This window comes from Anomaloglossus baeobatrachus, chromosome 10 (genome assembly GCF_048569485.1).
Source record: "Anomaloglossus baeobatrachus isolate aAnoBae1 chromosome 10, aAnoBae1.hap1, whole genome shotgun sequence".
NCBI lineage: Eukaryota > Metazoa > Chordata > Amphibia > Anura > Aromobatidae > Anomaloglossus > Anomaloglossus baeobatrachus.
In genome coordinates, this window is record NC_134362.1 from 194,014,220 (window position 1) to 194,035,498 (window position 21,279).

Sequence of the window (21,279 nt, forward strand, 5' to 3'; positions counted from 1 at the left end):
TGCTGGTGCAATCAATATGTACATACATTACTGTTCCTGAGTTACCTCCTGTATTATACTGCAGAGCTGCACTCACTATTCTGCTGGTGAAGTCACTGTGTATATACATTACATTACTCATCCTGAGTTATATCTTGTATTATACTCCAGAGCTGCACTCACTATTCTGCTGGTGCAATCACCATGTACATACATTACTGATAATGAGTTACCTCCTGTATTATACTCCAGAGCTGCACTCACTATTCTGCTGGTGCAGTCACTATGTGCATACATTACATTACTGATCCTGTATTATACTCCAGAGCAGCACTCACTATTCTGCATAGTGAATAATCAGGTAGTGGAGTACTCCGGTCCCCCATGTTACATTGTTAGTGTGCAGGTAATCGGAGTCACATTGTGGCCGGTGTACAGTCCTGACATTCTCTTTGTGTCGCGGTGTGAGCCGTGGTGCGAGTCTCGGTGCCTGGAGGACTGGCGGCGGCTCCTTAGATAGAATTCATTTCCCCGGCTATTAATTTCTTCCCACACGTTTACGGAGAATTTTTGCTCGTCGTCAGTAATTGATTTCCTGTAGCAGGACGGTAACTCAGGAGAACATTTCCATATTGTGCGGAGCCGAGGCACCTGACTAAATGGAGATAATTGTTTTCCTTAGATAATGATTAGAAGGAAATAAATGAGACTGATGATGCTCATTGTGGAGGGCTGTTGATATAATAACGCCGCTGTTTTCATACGTGGCATTGACGACTACAATGGAGAACAATGGGCTTATAAATAGCAAAAGTCAGGACGGTATTAATTTATTTCTTTTATTGCAAGAAGTGTTAGTGTTCTATAGATGAATGCATGCGGAATCGTAAATCTGGCGCGTACGGACGACGTCTGGGGGTTAGGTAGGACTCTACGGGTGGACACTTTAGGTTCGAGGCTAATGGAAATGTGTAATATGTGGTATCCATCAATATGAATGGACCATTAAAGGTTGAGGTGGGTTCAGAGCCACAATCATCGACGTGATATCTCAAAGGTCCTTAAGAAGTCTTATCAGGATAAAAAAGCTGGGGTCCCTAAGAAAATGGGGGTCCTGTGAAATTTTTGCAGTTTGCTCTCCCTTCTTCTAAATTCCAGTTCTGCATACCAGCCTGTTTCCTCTTCAGCTTGTTACAGCATAGTCACATGACGTGATATTACAAAGGTCCTTAAGAAGTCTTATCAGGATAAAAAAAAGCTGGGGTCCCTAAGAAAATGGGGGTCCTGTCATATTTTACCAGTTTGTTCTCCTTTCTCCTTAATACCAGTTCTGCATACCAGCCTGTCTCATCTTCAGCTTGTTACAAGATAGTAATATGACGTGATATTACAAAGGTCCTTAAGAAGTCTTATCAGTATATAAAAGCTAAGGTCCCTAAGAGAATGGGGGTCCTGAGAAATTTTCGCATTTTGCTGTCCCTTTTCCTTAATACCAGTCCTGTATAGAAGCCTAGCTCCTCTTCAGCTTTAGACTCCTACGATTAAGGGGACCTTTGTTACAACATAGTCACATGGCTTGATATCACAAAGGTCCTTAAGCAGTCCTATCATCAGGATATAAAGCTGGGGTCCTGTGAAATTGTCCAGTTTGTTCTCCCATCTCCTTAATACCGGTCCAGCTTACCAGCCCGTCTCCTCTTCAGCTTTAGACTCCGACAAATAAAGGGACCTTTGTTACAACATAGTCTCATGATGTCATATGATCACAAAGGTCCTTAAGCTGTCCTATCATAGGGATATAAAAGCTGGTGCCTCTAGGAGAATGGAGGTGACTGTGAAATTCTCCCAGTTCTCTCTCCCTTCTCCTTAATGCCAGTCCTGCATACCAACCCATCTTCTATTCAGCTTTAGACTCCTGCAATTAAGAGACCTTTGTTACAACATAGTCACATGATGTGAGGTCCTTAAGGAGTCTTATCATCAGGATATAAAAGCTGTGGTCTCTAGGAAAATGGGGGCCTTGTGAAATTGCCCGGTTTGCTCTCCCTTCTCCTTAAAGGGAACCAAACATCAGGATTTTGGTGTATAAGCTGCAGCCAGTGCAGTGCTGGCACTATCATGCACAGTGTGTACATACCATCAGGGGGCAGCTCGGGTGTTTAGGCAGTGAAATACAACTTTATAAAGTTAGAAATTTCGTGCACTTTTTGATTGACGTGTGCACCTCTCTGTTAATGTCCGGGCGGGTTATGCAGGAGTTCCCCGCCCCCCACCAGCCTGTTCCTCCCTCTCTCCTGATGTCCGGGCGGGTTATGCACGTGTTCCCCGCCCCCCCCGCGCCGCCTGTTCCTCCCTCCCTCCCTCCGGCTGTATGTAAATATCTAATCTTCAGAAACATGGCGCCGGAGTGGGCCTCTGCGCATAGCGCTTATCTCCGGCGCCATGTTTCTGAAGCCCCCGCATTACACAACTTGGTGTCTGAGAGGGCGGCGCCACAGCGATGTCACACCGGCTGGTGTGTTGGCCCGGTGTCCTGGGGCGGCACGATACAGGAGCAGCAGGTAATCGCGTCCTCCGGTCAGCTGTTCTGTCCTGTTCTAATCGCGCACGCTCCCGCGGTCACAACGGGCTGTGGAGAAACGAGGGCGCATGCGCCGCCCTCTCAGACACCAAGTTGTGTAATGCGGGGGCTTCAGAAACATGGCGCCGGAGATAAGCGCTATGCGCAAAGGCCCACTCCGGCGCCATGTTTCTGAAGATTAGATATTTACATACAGCCAGAGGGAGAGAGGGAGGAACAGGCGGCGCGGGGGGGGGCGGGGAACACATGCATAACCCGCCCGGACATCAGGAGAGAGGGAGGAACAGGCTGGTGGGGGGGGCGGGGAACTCCTGCATAACCCGCCCGGACATTATCTGCAGAGGTGCACACGTCAATCAAAAAGTGCACGAAATTTCAAACTTTATAAAGTTGTATTTCACTGACTAAACACCCGAGCTGCCCCCTGATGGTATGTACACACTGTGCATGATAGTGCCAGTGCTGCACTGGCTGCAGCTTATACACGAAAATCCTGATGATTGGTTCCCTTTAAGGCCAGTCCTACACACCAGCCTGTCTCCTCTTTAGCTTTAGACTCCTGCAATTAAGAGACCTTTGTTACAACATAGTCACATGACATGAGGTCCTTAACCAGTCTTATCATCAGGATATAAAAGCTGGGGCCTCTAGGAGAATGGTGGCCTTGTGAAATTGCCCGGTTTCAGGTCCTACATACCAGCCTGTCTCCTCTTCAGCTTTAGACTCCTGCAATTAAGAGACCTTTCTTACAAGATAGTCACATGACATGAGGTCCTTACGCAGCCTGTCTCCTCTTCATTTCTTTTAGTTTCCTGCAATTAAGAGACCTTTGGTCGCAATCCCTGAAGTCACCAAAGGTCCTTTAACCCTAGAACGAATACCTGGGGCCTCGCAGGCCTGCTAGGTCACTTGTTTTCTATGGTAGATTTCTAAGGTTGCGCGTTTTAGGGTTAAACAATCGGAACCTCGGAATACAAAAGATGGGGTCCCTAAGAGAGTGGGGGCACTGAGAAATTGTGTGGTTTGGCTCCCCTTAATGCCAGTCCTGACTGTAACTAGGGCTTATTTCTGGAGTAGGGCTTCTATTTCAATCTGCAAAAATCCAATATTTTGGGGGTAGGTCTTCTTTTTAGGGGAGCTGTAACTTCCCAAGACGTTCACTTTTCCTGGAAGGACAAAGCATGGAATAGATATCTTTTATGAACCAGCGTCCTCCTGGACTCGCGAGTTGTAAGAACTCTTATCTTCTTGCGTTCTTCATGGGGTGGATCTCTTTATTTAGATTCCAATTTCCTAATTTGCCCGTAGAGATCTAATTATGTAAGTAAATTCGAGGTTTCTTTCAGGGAACGCGTCTCGAACAAGAGTCCTTTTTTGTTTTGTTGCACGCCGCTACAAAAGATTGATGGAGTCGAGGCTTTCATTCCAGCTCCAGGTGGTCTACGTGTGGATACGGCGGGATATCATTCTCTTATCTGGCCCATTAGCCCTTCTGCTTCCGCAGGACTTGACGTGAATGCAGAATATTTTCCCGGAATTGATTTGCTAATTCTTGAAAGGTAAATCATAAATGGCTTCACTCGGCTGCCACACGCAGCCACCGGTGCGTCGTAATTATTCTCCACTACATTACTCTTCCACTGTTCTCAGCTTCGACAAAAAGTCTTCTGATCGGTCCAGGTGGGGGATTATGTCGTGCTGCCTTTAACTATGTCCTTTAATAAATGGCTTCCCGATTTAAGGCAATTAGCATTGTAGACCGTGTCATATTCATAATTATAATAGACAGATTCGCGCTGTAGATGAAAGAGTGGCGGAAATTATCAGATTATTAGTATTACTGTTTCAACTTTACTTACGGACTTAAATATTATACTTCAGAGCTGTAATCACAGTTCTCTAAATGTGAATTGAACCTGTTTCCACACCCCAGAGTTTAATAATCGCAAGGTGATAAAAAAAAATATGTTGCCGCCCTTCTGTTTTGCCGCCGCAGGTCCTTGTTTACTTAAAACATATTATACTTCAGAGCTGTAATCACAATTCTGCTGATTAATAACAACCAAACACATTTCTAATTGACAAGTTGAGCTGCAGGAATACAGGGAGGGAGGCTGAGCTTTAGATGGCTGTTGACCGTATGCCCATTTTTCCGACAGCTATAGCATAACGAGCAAATTTGCCAAGATTTTAAATTGGCAGTTTTCTCAATGTGAATTGAACCTGTTTCCACACCCCAGAGTATAATAAATGCAAGGTGATAAAAAAAATATGTTGCCGCCCTCCTGTTTTGCCGCCGCAGGTCCTTGTTTACTTAAAACATATTATACTTCAGAGCTGTAATCACAATTCTGCTGATTAATAACAATCAAACACATTTCTAATTGCTAAGTTGAGCTCCAGGAATACAGGGAGGGGGGCCGGGCTTTAGATAGCTGTTGACCGTATGCCCATTTTGCCGACAGGTATACCCTAATGAGCAAATTTGCCAAAATTTTAAATTGGCAGTTCTCTCAATGTGAATTGAACCTGTTTCCACACCCCAGAGTATAATAAACGCAAGGTGATAAAAAAAAATATGTTGCCGCCCTCCTGTTTTGCCGCCGCAGGTCCTTGTTTACTTAAAACCTATATTATACTTCAGAGCTGTAATCACAATTCTGCTGATTAATAACAACCAAACACATTTCTAATTGGTAAGTTGAGCTGCAGGAATACAGGGAGGGAGGCTGAGCTTTAGATGGCTGTTGACCATATGCCCATTTTGCCGACAGCTATAGCCTAACGAGCAAATTTGCCAAGATTTTAAATTGGCAGTTCTCTCAATGTGAATTGAACCTGTTTCCACACCCCAGAGTATAAAAAACGCAAGGTGATAAAAAAATATGTTGCCGCCCTTCTGTTTTGCCGCCGCAGGTCCTTGTTTACTTAAAACATATATTATACTTCAGAGCTGTAATCACAATTCTGCTGATTAATAACAATCAAACACATTTCTAATTGCTAAGTTGAGCTCCAGGAATACAGGGAGGGGGGCCGGGCTTTAGATAGCTGTTGACCGTATGCCCATTTTGCCGACAGGTATACCCTAATGAGCAAATTTGCCAAAATTTTAAATTGGCAGTTCTCTCAATGTGAATTGAACCTGTTTCCACACCCCAGAGTATAATAAACGCAAGGTGATAAAAAAAAAAATGTTGCCGCCCTTCTGTTTTGCCGCCGCAGGTCCTTGTTTACTTAAAACATATTATACTTCAGAGCTGTAATCACAATTCTGCTGATTAATAACAACCAAACACATTTCTAATTGACAAGTTGAGCTGCAGGAATACAGGGAGGGAGGCTGAGCTTTAGATGGCTGTTGACCGTATGCCCATTTTTCCGACAGCTATAGCATAACGAGCAAATTTGCCAAGATTTTAAATTGGCAGTTTTCTCAATGTGAATTGAACCTGTTTCCACACCCCAGAGTATAATAAATGCAAGGTGATAAAAAAATATGTTGCCGCCCTCCTGTTTTGCCGCCGCAGGTCCTTGTTTACTTAAAACATATTATACTTCAGAGCTGTAATCACAATTCTGCTGATTAATAACAACCAAACACATTTCTAATTGACAAGTTGAGCTGCAGGAATACAGGGAGGGAGGCTGAGCTTTAGATGGCTGTTGACCGTATGCCCATTTTGCCGACAGCTATAGCATAACGAGCAAATTTGCCAAGATTTTAAATTGGCAGTTCTCTCAATGTGAATTGAACCTGTTTTCACACCCCAGAGTATAATAAACGCAAGGTGATAAAAAAAAAAAATATGTTGCCGCCCTTCTGTTTTGCTGCTGCAGGTCCTTGTGGACTTAAAACCTATATTATACTTCAGAGCTGTAATCACAATTCTGCTGATTAATAACAACCAAACACATTCCTAATTACTAAGTTGAGCTCTAGGAATACAGGGAGGGACGCCAAGCTTTAGATAGCTGTTGACCGAATGCTCATTTTGCCTACAGCTATACTTTAATGAATAAATTTGCCAAAATTTTAACTTTGCAGTTCTCTCAATGTGAATTGAACCTGTTTCCACACCCCAGAGTATAAAAAATGCAAGGTGATAAAAAAATATGTTGCCGCCCTTCTGTTTTGCCGCCGCAGGTCCTTGTCTGGTCCTCCGGGTAGCTCCTTTCAAGCCACTTTTAACTTTTCCATGGAGCGCAACGTCCTCTACCTCCTTGTCTTTATATATATATTTTTTGCAATTGTTAAATAAAGATTCAGCAATTATACAAGTAAATTGGTACTCCATCTTCATTCTGTTTCAAGGCTTCCGACACTGAGTAGTCCACTGACATCCCAACGAACGCCGTCGGATTTGGACGAATCTGAATTTTATTTGTAATTATATGCTTATGAGGGTGTTTAGTTTGGGTGAGAAGATCAGCATCCAGTCCATGGATTATGGTTTGTGCATGGGCCGATTTTCAAGGATGTCTGAATTAGGCCTTAATTATATTCTCAGCTCAGCCAAGTGAGCATATATTCTCAATGGGGAGAGAGGAATAAGGTACTACCTGACGTTTCATATATCCTGCAGGAATATAAGATTGAGCATGTTGAAATGTAACATGCCCATGTCATGATGTGACTGTAGGATAGCAGGCTCCTATAATGTCCCTCATGCTAGGGGACCCTAGGCTATTCCTAGCCTCAGGATTACCCTAAAGGTGGAGATGCCGGAGTCCTGTGCCTTACTTTCTTCCTGACCAGAATTAATCTGTTCCCCCCACTCCCCCAGGGGAGGAAGGGGCAGGAGTGAGATGGTAACCCCCCAGGAAAGGAAGGGTCAGGAGTGAGAAACTAACCACACCAGGGAAGGAAGGGCCAAGAGTGAGAAGGTAACCACCCCAGGGAAGGGCCAGGAGTGAGAAGGTAACCACCCCAGAGAAGGAAGGGCCAGGAGTGAGATGGTAACACCATTAAAGATGGACAGGGAAAAAACAAAACTCAGACACACTGCAAACTCCCAGAAACAAACAGTAAGATATTAAGGAGAAAAGCAAGAGCAGGAAGGCAGCAACAAAATGATAACAAGGGTTAACACCACAACGTCTCACAGCACTAAAGTACAACAACCACCTTTAAGTCTTGATCACAACACCTCAATAGATCAGTATAGATAAGCTATAGTTGGCATTAAAGTTAGAGTCCAGCCAGCATATATAGGAGGGGAGCCAATGTCACTGGCTCCCCCACAGCATGTGATCAAAGGAGACTAACAAGCAGACCAGCAGCGATTAACTCTTGCTAGCCTGCCTAAGTCTGTGGGTCAACGCATGAGTCTTCCTGCTCTAATCACAGACATCAGAGATGTTAGCAGGCACAGTGCTGCCATGACAGTCGGCGATGCCCCCCCCCATGTTCTGAGGTCTAATGACCTCACAATACACTAGATTACTGTCCAGTGAATGACGTAGAGTTCACATCCCAAAATGCAAATGACTAGAATATTCTGATAGGCCGGTATGGGATGTAGATGGGAGAGTTCAGCTCTGAAGTTTGCAGAACTATGAATGCAGCTCTTGAGTATTTTACAGGCTGTAACTGGACATTAGTCCATGGCTACAGGTGTGTGTTCACCTTCTTATACTTGCATTCATGACATAACTGTTGGCTGTTTTGGAAGACAGGTGGGAGGACCACGTATGACTAGACCACGTGCACACAGCCATATTACTGCACCCCGTGATACACAGCTAAACCAATGTAATTTCATACATATTCCATTTGTAATCTTCTTCCCATACTCCATTGGACTCATGTATTTGGTCGAAGAACCTTTGTACCTAGGGCCTTTACAGCAGCAGACGGAGGTTGTGCAGCTCCGTGCAAGCTCAATATATAAAGCAAGAGCTTAAAAAGCTACAAAATGATATATTTTATTATTTATTTTATTTTTATTTTTTTTTTATTTATTTTTTTGCTACATTCCCTGAATCATCTGACAAACGACATCTAGAGCTTTTTGTTTTGTAAGTAAATCTCAGAATTAATTTTTTTTTTTATTCCTCGTTAAATAACTTTCCACCTGGGGTTTGTGTCTGTACAAAAATCAATTAATTCTGAGACACGTTTAATTAGTTATTTTAAGCCCTGATGGAACCTTTCAGCCTCCGAGTCTTCTCTCTGTGAGCAAAGGGCAAAGGAAACTTTCCCAGGACCGACGGCAGATGATTATCCAAAAGTTTCCATTGTAAATATTCCAACATAAGTAACAAAGGCATAGCCAAGTTACATTTGTATCAAGAAATAGGGACTGATACAACATTGACAGATATCCAACAACCGGGTCATTCATGGAGAGGGTCTCAATAATGGTCAATCAGGAACCCACCGCCTGATGATGACCCCATGTAAGATATGTCACCCCCAAAAACCAGCCTGTTTAATAGAATCATCCGTAGTAATCTAGACATGATATTCCATATTCTACCTTTTACTATCAATGAGATTCTTGGAACAGAATGACATACTGTTTGAATCAGGTTTTAATGTGAAATGTATCAGTTTTAAAATGTACTACGGTATATATATATATATATATATATATATATATATATACTGTATATAAATATATATATATATATATATATATACTGCATATATAAATAATAAAATTATATATATACACATATATATATATACAGTTAGGTCCAGAAATCTTTGGACAGTGACACAATTTTGGCGAGTTGGGCTCTGCATGCCACCACATTGGATTTGAAATGAAACCTCTACAACAGAATTCAAGTGCAGATTGTAACGTTTAATTTGAAGGTTTGAACAAAAATATCTGATAGAAATTGTAGGAATTGTCACATTTCTTTACAAACACTCCACATTTTAGGAGGTCAAAAGTAATTGGACAAATAAACCAAACCCAAACAAAATATTTTTATTTTCAATATTTTGTTGCGAATCCTTTGGAGGCAATCACTGCCTTAAGTCTGGAACCCATGGACATCACCAAACGCTGGGTTTCCTCCTTCTTAATGCTTTGCCAGGCCTTTACAGCCGCAGCCTTCAGGTCTTGCTTGTTTGTGGGTCTTTCCGTCTTAAGTCTGGATTTGAGCAAGTGAAATGCATGCTCAATTGGGTTAAGATCTGGTGATTGACTTGGCCATTGCAGAATGTTCCACTTTTTTGCACTCATGAACTCCTGGGTAGCTTTGGCTGTATGCTTGGGGTCATTGTCCATCTGTACTATGAAGCGCCGTCCGATCAACTTTGCGGCATTTGGCTGAATCTGGGCTGAAAGTATATCCCGGTACACTTCAGAATTCATCCGGCTACTCTTGTCTGCTGTTATGTCATCAATAAACACAAGTGACCCAGTGCCATTGAAAGCCATGCATGCCCATGCCATCACGTTGCCTCCACCATGTTTTACAGAGGATGTGGTGTGCCTTGGATCATGTGCCGTTCCCTTTCTTCTCCAAACTTTTTTCTTCCCATCATTCTGGTACAGGTTGATCTTGGTCTCATCTGTCCATAGAATACTTTTCCAGAACTGAGCTGGCTTCATGAGGTGTTTTCCAGCAAATGTAACTCTGGCCTGTCTATTTTTGGAATTGATGAATGGTTTGCATCTAGATGTGAACCCTTTGTATTTACTTTCATGGAGTCTTCTCTTTACTGGTGACTTAGAGACAGATACACCTACTTCACTGAGAGTGTTCTGGACTTCAGTTGATGTTGTGAACGGGTTCTTCTTCACCAAAGAAAGTATGCGGCGATCATCCACCACTGTTGTCATCCGTGGACGCCCAGGCCTTTTTGAGTTTCCAAGCTCACCAGTCAATTCCTTTTTTCTCAGAATGTACCCGACTGTTGATTTTGCTACTCCAAGCATGTCTGCTATCTCTCTGATGGATTTTTTCTTTTTTTTCAGCCTCAGGATGTTCTGCTTCACCTCAATTGAGAGTTCCTTAGACCGCATGTTGTCTGGTCACAGCAACAGCTTCCAAATGCAAAACCACACACCTGTAATCAACCCCAGACCTTTTAACTACTTCATTGATTACAGGTTAACGAGGGAGATGCCTTCAGAGTTAATTGCAGCCCTTAGAGTCCCTTGTCCAATTACTTTTGGTCCCTTGAAAAAGAGGAGGCTATGCATTACAGAGCTATGATTCCTAAACCCTTTCTCCGATTTGGATGTGAAAACTCTCATATTGCAGCTGGGAGTGTGCACTTTCAGCCCATATTATATATAGAATTGTATTTCTGAACATGTTTTTGTAAACAGCTAAAATAACAAAACTTGTGTCACTGTCCAAATATTTCTGGACCTAACTGTATATCCACACATACATGTATAGAAAATATCGTTTATCATATATATATATATATATATATATATATATATATATATATATATATATATCATAAGAGTAAGAATTTGTAAACATTCTCCCACTGGATAATGGGTTCTAATACTACAGTAGACTCACTCTTCCTGTTCTGTAAAGATCACTTTTCAGCATTATCACTATCTATACATACAGGATTACAACTTATTGAAGGTAACTCCTGTATATATGGTAGATAACATGGGATCCTCCATTCACAATAGGAGATGTCACAGCTCACCTCCTCCTTCTATACAATGACTGATAACACCTCTATATACAGTAGATATCACAGGATGCACCATTCACAATAGGTGATGCCACAGCTCACCTCCTCCTCCTCCTGCACAATGACGGATAACACTTCTATATACAGTAGATTATACCACCATTAACGATTAATTAATCCTCCATTCACAATAGGTGATGTCACAGCTCACTTCCCCCTTCTTCTGTACAATGACTGATAACACCTCTATATTCAGTAGACATCACAGGATCTACCATTCACAGTAGGAGATGTCACAGCTCACCTACTCCTCCTATCCAATGACTGATAACCCCTTTATATACAGTAGATAACACAGGATTCACCATTCACAATAGGAGATGTAACAGCTCACCTTCTCCTCCTCCTCTACAATGACTGATAACAGCTCTATATACTGTAGATAACACAGGATTCACCATTCACAATAGATGTAACAGCTCACCTTCTCCTCCTCCTGTACAATGACTGATAACAGCTCTATATACTGTAGATAACACAGGATCCACCATTCACAATGGATGATGTCACAGCTCACCTTCTCCTCCTCCTGTACAATAACTGACAAGTTTATATACAATAGGTAACACAGGAGCCACCATTCACAATATATGTCACAGCTCACCTCCTCCTGTATAATGACTTATAACACTTCTATATACAGTAGATAACACAAGATCCACCATTAATAATAGGTGATGTCACAGCTCACCTCCTCCTCCTGTACAATGACTGATGACACTTCTATATACAGTAGATAACACAGGATCCACCATTCACAATAGGTGATGTCACAGCTCACCTCCTCCTCCTGTACAATGACTGATGACACTTCTATATACAGTAGATAACACAGGATCCACCATTCACAATAGGTGATGTCACAGCTCACCTCTTCCTCCTATACAATGAATAATAACACCTCTATATACAGTAGATAACACAGGATCCTCCATTCACAATAGGTGAAGTCACAGCTCACCTCCTCCTCCTGTACAATGACTGATAACACCTTTGCAGAATCAGTGTGATGTTTATTTTAATGGTGAAACGGGTAACAACAACCCCTGCCGGCTGCTCCTGGGGATGGCCGGTCCTTATGGCCCTTTGGTGGGGCCGAGCTTTGTACGTTGCGGACCCTCTTCCATGCGTTGTTCTTTTCCATCCCTCCGTGCTCCGCAGAGATCAGGCATCGCAGCTTCCCCGTCACCGTGCGGCCAAACAAGCTTTGCCGTAAACCACATAAAAGAGCAATTTATTACCGAAAGCCGAAAGCAAACCGAGTGTAGATAAAGACGCCATACAGTAACATGCGGGAGAATGGCAGCGCCGGGGACAGTGACGGATTACCCAATATGTTCCTGGATTTACTTTCATAGGCGGTTTTTCCAGCTGGCCAAAGCAGATTGTGTATCATTACCTGGCCTTTTCCAGTGTAGAGAGGGGTGCGATGCTCTGCAGTACACAGAGAAGGGAGGGGTGCGATGCTCTGCAGTACACAGCGAAGGGAGAGGTACGATGCTCTGCAGTGCAGAGTGTTGGGAGAGTTGTGATGTTCTGCGGTACACAGCGAAGGGAGGGGTGTGATGCTCTGCAGTACACAGCGAAGGGAGGGGTGTGATGCTCTGCAGTACACAGCGAAGGGAGGGGTGCGATGCTCTGCAGTACACACCGAAGGGAGGGCTACGATGCCCTGCAGTGCACAGTGAAGGGAGAGGTGTGATGCTCTGCAGTACACAGTGAAGGGAAGGGGTGCGATGCTCTGCAGTGCACAGCGAATGGAAGGGGTGCGATGCTCTGCAGTACACAGCGAAGGGAGGGGTGCGATGCTCTGCAGTACACAGCGAAGGGAGGGGTGCGATGCTCTGCAGTACACAGCGAAGGGAGGGGTGTGATCCTCTGCAGTACACACCGAAGGGAGGGCTACGATGCCCTGCAGTGCACAGCGAAGGGAGAGGTGTGATGCTCTGCAGTGCAGAGTGTTGGGAGAGTTGTGATGGTCTGCGGTACACAGCGAAGGGAGGGGTGCGATGCTCTGCAGTACGCAGCGAAGGGAGGGGTGTGATGCTCTGCAGTACACAGTGAAGGGAGAGGTGTGATGCTCTGCAGTGCAGAGTGTTGGGAGAGTTGTGATGCTCTGCGGTACACAGCGAAGGGAGGGGTGCGATGCTCTGCGGTACACAGCGAAGGGAGGGGTGCGGTGCTCTGCAGGACTCAGCAAAGGAAGGGGTGCGATGCTCTGCAGTACACAACGAAGGGAGGAGTGTGATGCTCTGCAGTGCAGAGTGTTGGGAGAGTTGTGATGCTCTGCGGTGCACAGTGTAGCAAGAGGTGCGATGCTCTGCAATAGACAGTGTAGGAAGAGGTGCGATGCTCTGCAATAGACAGTGTAGGAAGAGGTGCGATGCTCTGCAATAGACAGTGTAGGAAGAGGTGCGATGCTCTGTAATAGACAGTGTAGGAAGAGGTGCGATGCTCTGTAATAGACAGTGTAGGAAGAGGTGCGATGCTCTGCAGTGGAAAGTGTAGAGTAGCAATAGTTGTGATGCTCTGTAGCACACAGTGAAGAGAGGGGTGCGATGCTCTGAAATGCATAGTGCTGGTAGAGTTGTGATGCTCTGCAATGCATAGTATAGAGAGAGGTGGGATGCTCTGCAATGCATAGTATAGAGAGAGGTGGGATGCTCTGCAATGCATAGTATAGAGAGAGGTGGGATGCTCTGCAATGCATAGTATAGAGAGAGGTGGGATGCTCTGCAATGCATAGTATAGAGAGAGGTGGGATGCTCTGCAATGCATAGTATAGAGAGAGGTGGGATGCTCTGCAATGCATAGTATAGAGAGAGGTGGGATGCTCTGCAATGCATAGTATAGAGAGAGGTGGGATGCTCTGCAATGCATAGTATAGAGAGAGGTGGGATGCTCTGCAATGCATAGTATAGAGAGAGGTGGGATGCTCTGCAATGCATAGTATAGAGAGAGGTGGGATGCTCTGCAATGCATAGTATAGAGAGAGGTGGGATGCTCTGCAATGCATAGTATAGAGAGAGGTGGGATGCTCTGCAATGCATAGTATAGAGAGAGGTGGGATGCTCTGCAATGCATAGTATAGAGAGAGGTGGGATGCTCTGCAATGCATAGTATAGAGAGAGGTGGGATGCTCTGCAATGCATAGTATAGAGAGAGGTGGGATGCTCTGCAATGCATAGTATAGAGAGAGGTGGGATGCTCTGCAATGCATAGTATAGAGAGAGGTGGGATGCTCTGCAATGCATAGTATAGAGAGAGGTGGGATGCTCTGCAATGCATAGTATAGAGAGAGGTGGGATGCTCTGCAATGCATAGTATAGAGAGAGGTGGGATGCTCTGCAATGCATAGTATAGAGAGAGGTGGGATGCTCTGCAATGCATAGTATAGAGAGAGGTGGGATGCTCTGCAATGCATAGTATAGAGAGAGGTGGGATGCTCTGCAATGCATAGTATAGAGAGAGGTGGGATGCTCTGCAATGCATAGTATAGAGAGAGGTGGGATGTTCTGCAATGCATAGTATAGAGAGAGGTGGGATGTTCTGCAATGCATAGTATAGAGAGAGGTGGGATGTTCTGCAATGCATAGTATAGAGAGAGGTGGGATGCTCTTCAGCGCCCCATATAGGAAAATCAAAAATCAAATCTTTATTTTTTTATATAGCGCTATTAATTCCGCAGCGCTTTACATACATTGGTAACACTGTCCCCATTGGGGCTCACAATCTAGAGTCCCTATCTGTATGTCTTTGGAGTGTGGGAGGAAACCCGGAGGAAACCCACGCAAACACGGGGAGAACATACAAACTCCTTGCAGATGGTGTCCTGGGTGGGATTCAAACCCAGGACCCCAGCGCTGCAAGGCTGCAGTTCTAACCACTGAGCCACCACCAGACCGCAGTGCTAACCACTGAGCCACCGTGCCGGAAGAGGTGCAATGCTCTGTAGTGCCCAATGTAGGGAAAGGTTTGATGCTCTGCAGTGCACAGTGTATGGAGAGGTTCAGTGCTCTGCAGTACTCATTGTAGAGAAATGTGTGATTCTCTGCAGTGCCCAGTGTTGCAAGAGGTGTGATGCTCTTCAGTACTTAGTGTAGGGGAGGTGCGATGTTCTGCAGTGCCTAGTGGGGAGAGGTGTGATGCTGCGCAGTGATTAGTATTGGGAGAGGTACAATGCTCTGCAGTGCACAGTGTAGGAAAGGTGTGATGCTCTGCAGTACACAGTTCTGGGAAAGGAGCGATGCTCTGTAGTGCACAGTGTAGGAAGAGGAGCGATGCTCTGCAGTACACAGTTCTGGGAAAGGAGCGATGCTCTGTAGTGCACAGTGTAGGAAGAGGAGCGATGCTCTGCAGTACACAGTTCTGGGAGAGGAGCAATGCTCTGCAGGGCACAGTGTAGGTAGAGGTATGATATTCTGCAGCATATAGTATTGGGAGAGGAGTAATGCTCTGCAGTACACAGTATTGGGAGAGGTACAATGCTCTGCAGTACACAGTATTGGGAGAGGAGTGATGCTCTGCAGTACACAGTATTGGGAGAGGTACAATGCTCTGCAGTACACAGTGTAGGGAGAGGAGCGATGCTCTGCAGTGCTTAGTGTAGGGAGAGGTATGATATTCTGCAGTGCATAGTATTGGGAGAGGAGCGATGCTCTGCAGTGTATAGTGTTGGGAGAGGTACAATGCTCTGCAGTACACAGTTCTGGGAGAGGAGCGATGCTCTGCAGTACACAGTTCTGGGAGAGGAGCGATGCTCTGCAGCGCACTGTAGAGAGAGGTGTGACGCTCTGCAGTACACATTTCTGGGAGAAGAGTGATGCTCTGCAGTGCACAGTGTTGGGAGAGGAGTGATGCTCTGCAGTACACAGTTCTGGGAGAGGAGCGATGCTCTGCAGTACACAGTATTGGGAGAGGAGTGATGCTCTGCAGTGCACAGTTCTGGGAGAGGAGCGATGCTCTGCAATACACAGTATTGGGAGAGGGGCGATGGTCTGCAGTGCAGAGTGTTGGGAGAGGTACAATGCTCTGCAGTACACAGTTCTGGGAGAGGAGTGATGCTCTGCAGTACACAGTGTTGGGAGAGGAGCGATGCTCTGCAGTACACAGTGTTGGGAGAGGAGCGATGCTCTGCAGTACACAGTATTAGGAGAGGAGCGATGCTCTGCAGTGCACATCCTGCCCTAATGAGATGTGAATGAGATATTCCTGGAAACACGAGTGTAATTGCCTGATATTCATGTTGGAATCGTCTGTACATGATCCGGCCTCCGCCTCTCCAGCACCGCAAGAGGAGCCTCGCCGAAAATCCACCTATCCCAGCGCCCCCCAAACTCTGCCCTGTCCAGTCCCATAGCAATACATTATATTGTGCTCATAAAAGAATGGAGTCAACATTGTAAACCCGGAGCAAAGCCAAATATTTCATGTTTAATGAGATGTATCTGGATGAATCCACTAGATCTAGGTTATCACAGTTAAAGGGAGCGTCCACTTTGTATATTCTACTTTGAGAATAGCCAATTGACAGTAATCTGTTACTTCTGCCTGGACACTCAATGATCAGTAGTGGAGAACCTGTCAGTAAGTGCGTGTCCCATCCCCTGATGAAGCCGATGATTCGGCAAAACATCTTGGCGGTACGTTACATGGTGCCCATTATTTCCAATGGGTTATCTGTATATTACAGGAAAGACCATATAGTTAACATGGTAAGTGACAAAAACCCATTCAGGATGGACGATGTATTTACTATTCACAGTCGCCCAAGGCTGCATTCGGGGAACATGAACTACGACGGAGGAGTTTTGTGGGAACATTTTTGATAATGAATTGGTGGACAACAGAGTGTGGCGGAGTCTTTATGCAAATAAACTATTTTTTCCTGTGAGTCTTTTTTTCTGGGTTACTGGGTTAGTAATGGGGGAGTCTGATAGACGCCTCTCCATTAATAACCCCTGGACTTGATGCCGTCTGACACTACACAACTTATATGAAACCCAAAATTATATTACCCCGATTGTCACCGCACCAGGACCGGGAAGAGCCGGATACAGCAACAGAATTGGAGCATCTAATGCATATGCCAATTCTTGGGCAGCTGCAGGCTGCTATTTTTAGACTAGAAAGGACCAAATAAACATGGGCCTTCCCAGCCTGATTATACCAGCCCCCAGTTGTCTGCTTTACCTTGGCTACTTATCAAAATCACGTAATTTTGTTCATTTATTTAATAGGTTAAACAAGGCTAAAAACATCCTGTAGTGCCACATGAAAGGCACTAAAGGGTGCAAATATACAATCCCTGTTCTAATCTAAGCTCTCCCTGCAACATTAACTCTCTTTGAGCTGCTTTTAGAGGACAGTGTGCTGAGCATCGCACCCACAGGTCTCATATAAGACCCAATGACATGATACGGCCGGACAATCACAGTAATGGCAGTAGCCAACATGACTATGGCATTACCATGAACATGTATCTAATTTGCCGAGAAACATGTGGGCGGTGACTCGAGCATAACGACTGAGCACCCACAATATTCGATCAACAATCGAACAGTGGCTGGCAAACATGCTATAACATCACTAAAAGCGTAAGGGTACACATGGGGATGCCGTGGGTGAGGATGCAGTGGGTGAGAATGCAGTGAGTGAGAATGCAGTGGATGAGTATGCAATAGATGAGGATGCAATGGATTAGGTTGCAGTTGGACGAGGTTGCAGTTGGGCGAGGATGTAGTTGGGTGAGCATGCAATTGGGCGAGGATGCAGTTGGGCGAGGATGCAGTTGGACGATGAGGCAGTTGGGCGAGGATGAAGTTGATGGGGCTGCAGTGGGTGAGGATGCGATGGATGAGGATGCCATGGATCAGGATGCAATGGGCGAGGATTCAGTTTGGCAAGGATGCAGTTGGATGAGGATGCAGTTGGATGAGGATGCAGTTGGGCGAGGAAGCAGTTGGACGAGAATGCAGTTGGGCAAGGATGCAGTTGGGCTAGGATGCATTTCGGCAAGGATGCAGTTGGGTGAGGATGCAATTGGACAAGGATGGGGATGCAGTGGATGGGGCTGCAGAGGGTGAGGATGCAATGGATGAGAATGCAGTTAGGCCGAGGATGCAGTTGGGCCGAGGATGCAGTTGGGCCGAGGATGCAGTTGGGCGATGATGCAATTGGACGAGGAGGCCTTGGATGAGGATGCAGTGAATGGGTTTCAAATTGTTAAATTTGACATCAAATAACTTTAATTCTTTGACATTGCACAGTTCTCAGTATGTTTGGATGTTCTTCTTACTCTTTTCATGTTGGTGATTTTTCGCCTCCTCGATAGATTTTCTGAATCTGGTTTCCGGCGTCTCTTTCCGGGATCCATCACTAGAGCCTCAGGAACAACATCTCAGTTATTCTCTCTAAAGAAATCCATTGTTTCAGGCGTGGTTTCTCCCGTCAGGAGCGGATCCCTTCTGTGTCTTGTGCCGCGCGTTTCCTATAATATATGATTTATTTAGTTTTTTGGGGAAAAAAGAAATTGTAACTTCTTGTGTTTTTCTTTTATCTTAGTTTCAAGCTACAGTGAAAGAAGGCGTGACCGGCGTGATGGTGAACCTGACCGTCAACGACAAGGACGACCCCAACACCGGAGCGTGGAAAGCCGTCTACACCATCATCAACGGGAACCCCGGGCAGAGCTTTGAAATTCACACGAACCCCAACACCAACGAGGGGATGCTCTCTGTGGTCAAGGTACGCAACAGCGGAGACTCCAACCCAACGGATCCTTTATTACCATATTTTTCGGATTATAAAACGCACTTTTCCTCCCATCTTATAATCCAAATATAGCTTACCGAGGGGTGGTGGAGAGGCAGGAGGCAGGGGCAATGCTGCGGGGGCTGTGCACTGCCTGCGGTGGATGTGTAGGGGCTGTGCAGGGTCTGAGGCGGCGCATGCACAGATGGAGCTCTCAGCTCAAGATCTCATCTGCGTACACGCCGCCTCTTGCTCCTTGATCTACCAGCAGCAGACTTAAGGAAAATGGTGCCCGGAGGTGGCGCGTGCGCAGATGAGATCTCGGCTTGTCATTTGGCTGAGCTCAATCTGCGCACGCGCCAGCTCCAGGCACCATTTTTTGAAGCCCTCACTACCCACAGCGCCAGCCCAGCAGCTACGGCCGCAGCCCCAACGTCCACCCCAACCCAGCTGCCTCAACCCCAGCATAGCTGTCCCAGCACCAACACAGCCGCCCCAGCACCAGCACAGCCGCCCCAGCACAGCCCCCGCAGGCCCAGCACAGCCACCCCAGCACCAGCACAGCTGCATCAGCACAGCCAACCCAGCACAGCCGCCCGAGCACCAGTACAGCTGCCGCAACTCCAGCACAGCCGCCCCAGCACCAGCACAGCCGCCTCAGCACCAATACAGCCGCCCCAACTCCAGCACAGCCCCCCCAGCACCAGCACACCAGCACAGCCCCAGCACAGCCCCCCCCAGCACCAGCACAGCCCCCCCAGCAACAGCACAGCCACCCGAGCACCTGCACAGCCGCCCCACCACCAGCACAGCCGCCCACAGCCCCAGTACAGCCGCCCCAACTCCAGCACAGCCGCCCCAACTCCAACACAGCCGCCCCAGCACCAGCACAGCCGCCCCAGCACCAGCACAGCCGCCCCAGCACCAGCACAGCCCCCCCCAGCCTCAGCACAGCCACCCCAACACAGCCACCCCAGCACCTGCACAGCCGCCCACAGCCCCAGTATAGCCACCCCAGCACCAGCACAGTCGCCCCAGCACCAGTATAGCCACCCCAGCACAGCCGCCCGAGCACCAGTACAGCCGCCCCACCTCCAGCATAGCCACACCAGCACCGCCGTGTCAGCACCAGCACACCAGCACAGCCGCTCCAGCACCAGTACAGCCGCCCCAGCACCAGCACAGCGGCCCCAACTCCAGCATAGCCACACCAGCACCGCCGCCTCAGCACCAGCACAGCCGCCCCAGCACCTGCACAGCCGCCCCAGCACCAGCATAGCCACACCAGCACCGCCGCCTCAGCACCAGCACAGCCGCCCCAGCACCTGCGCAGCCGACCCAGCACCAGCACAGCCGCCCACAGCCCCAGTATAGCCACTCCAGCACCAGCACAGCCGCCCCAGCACCAGTACAGCCACCCCAGCACCAGTACAGCCGCCCCAACTCCAGCACAGCCGCCCCAGCACCAGCACAGCCGCCCCAACTCCAGCATAGCCACACCAGCACCGCCGTGTCAGCACCAGCACACCAGCACAACCGCCCTAGCACCAGTACAGCTGCCCCAGCACCAGTACAGCCCCCCCCAGCACCAGCACAGCCACCCCAGCACCAGCACAGCCACCCCAGCACCAGCACAGCCACCCCAGCACCAGCACAGCCGCCCCAGCACCAGCACAGCTGCCCCAGCCCCAGCACAGCCACCCCAGCACCAGCACAGCCGCCCCAACTCCAGCACAGCCGCCCCAACTCCAGCACAGCCGCCCCAACTCCAGCACAGCCGCCCCAGCACCAGCACAGCCGCCCCAACTCCAGCATAGCCAAACCAGCACCGCCGTGTCAGCACCAGCACACCAGCACAACCGCCCTAGCACCAGTACAGCTGCCCCAGCACCAGTACAGCCCCCCCCAGCACCAGCACAGCCACCCCAGCACAGCCACCCCAGCACCAGCACAGCTGCCCCAGCCCCAGCACAGCCACCCCAGCACAGCCACCCCAGCACCAGCACAGCCACCCCAGCACAGCCACCCCAGCACCAGCACAGCCACCCCAGCACCAGCACAGCCGCCCCAACTCCAGCACAGCCGCCCCAGCACCAGCACAGCCGCCGGAGCAGCAATACAGCCACCCCAACTCCAGCACAGCCCCCCAAGCACCAGCACAGCCCATCCAACACCAGCACCGCCGCCTCAGCACCAGCACAGCTGCTCCAGCACACACCTGCCCAGCCGACAGTTTCTGGGACAGCATGTGGGGTGGGACACCTGGTGGCTGCACCGCCCG

The 21,279-nt window shown here is 47.4% G+C and overlaps 1 protein-coding gene across 1 annotated transcript in view; it reads left to right on the forward strand.

Moving 5' to 3' along the window:
* The window catches only part of CDH13 (cadherin 13), an 867,885-nt gene that overhangs the window by 700,575 nt on the left and 146,031 nt on the right, over positions 1-21,279 (forward strand). The window contains exon 9 of the mRNA XM_075326087.1: positions 18,810-18,992. Within this exon, the coding sequence (XP_075182202.1) occupies positions 18,810-18,992 (183 nt within the window). The remainder of the gene's footprint in view (positions 1-18,809; positions 18,993-21,279) is intronic.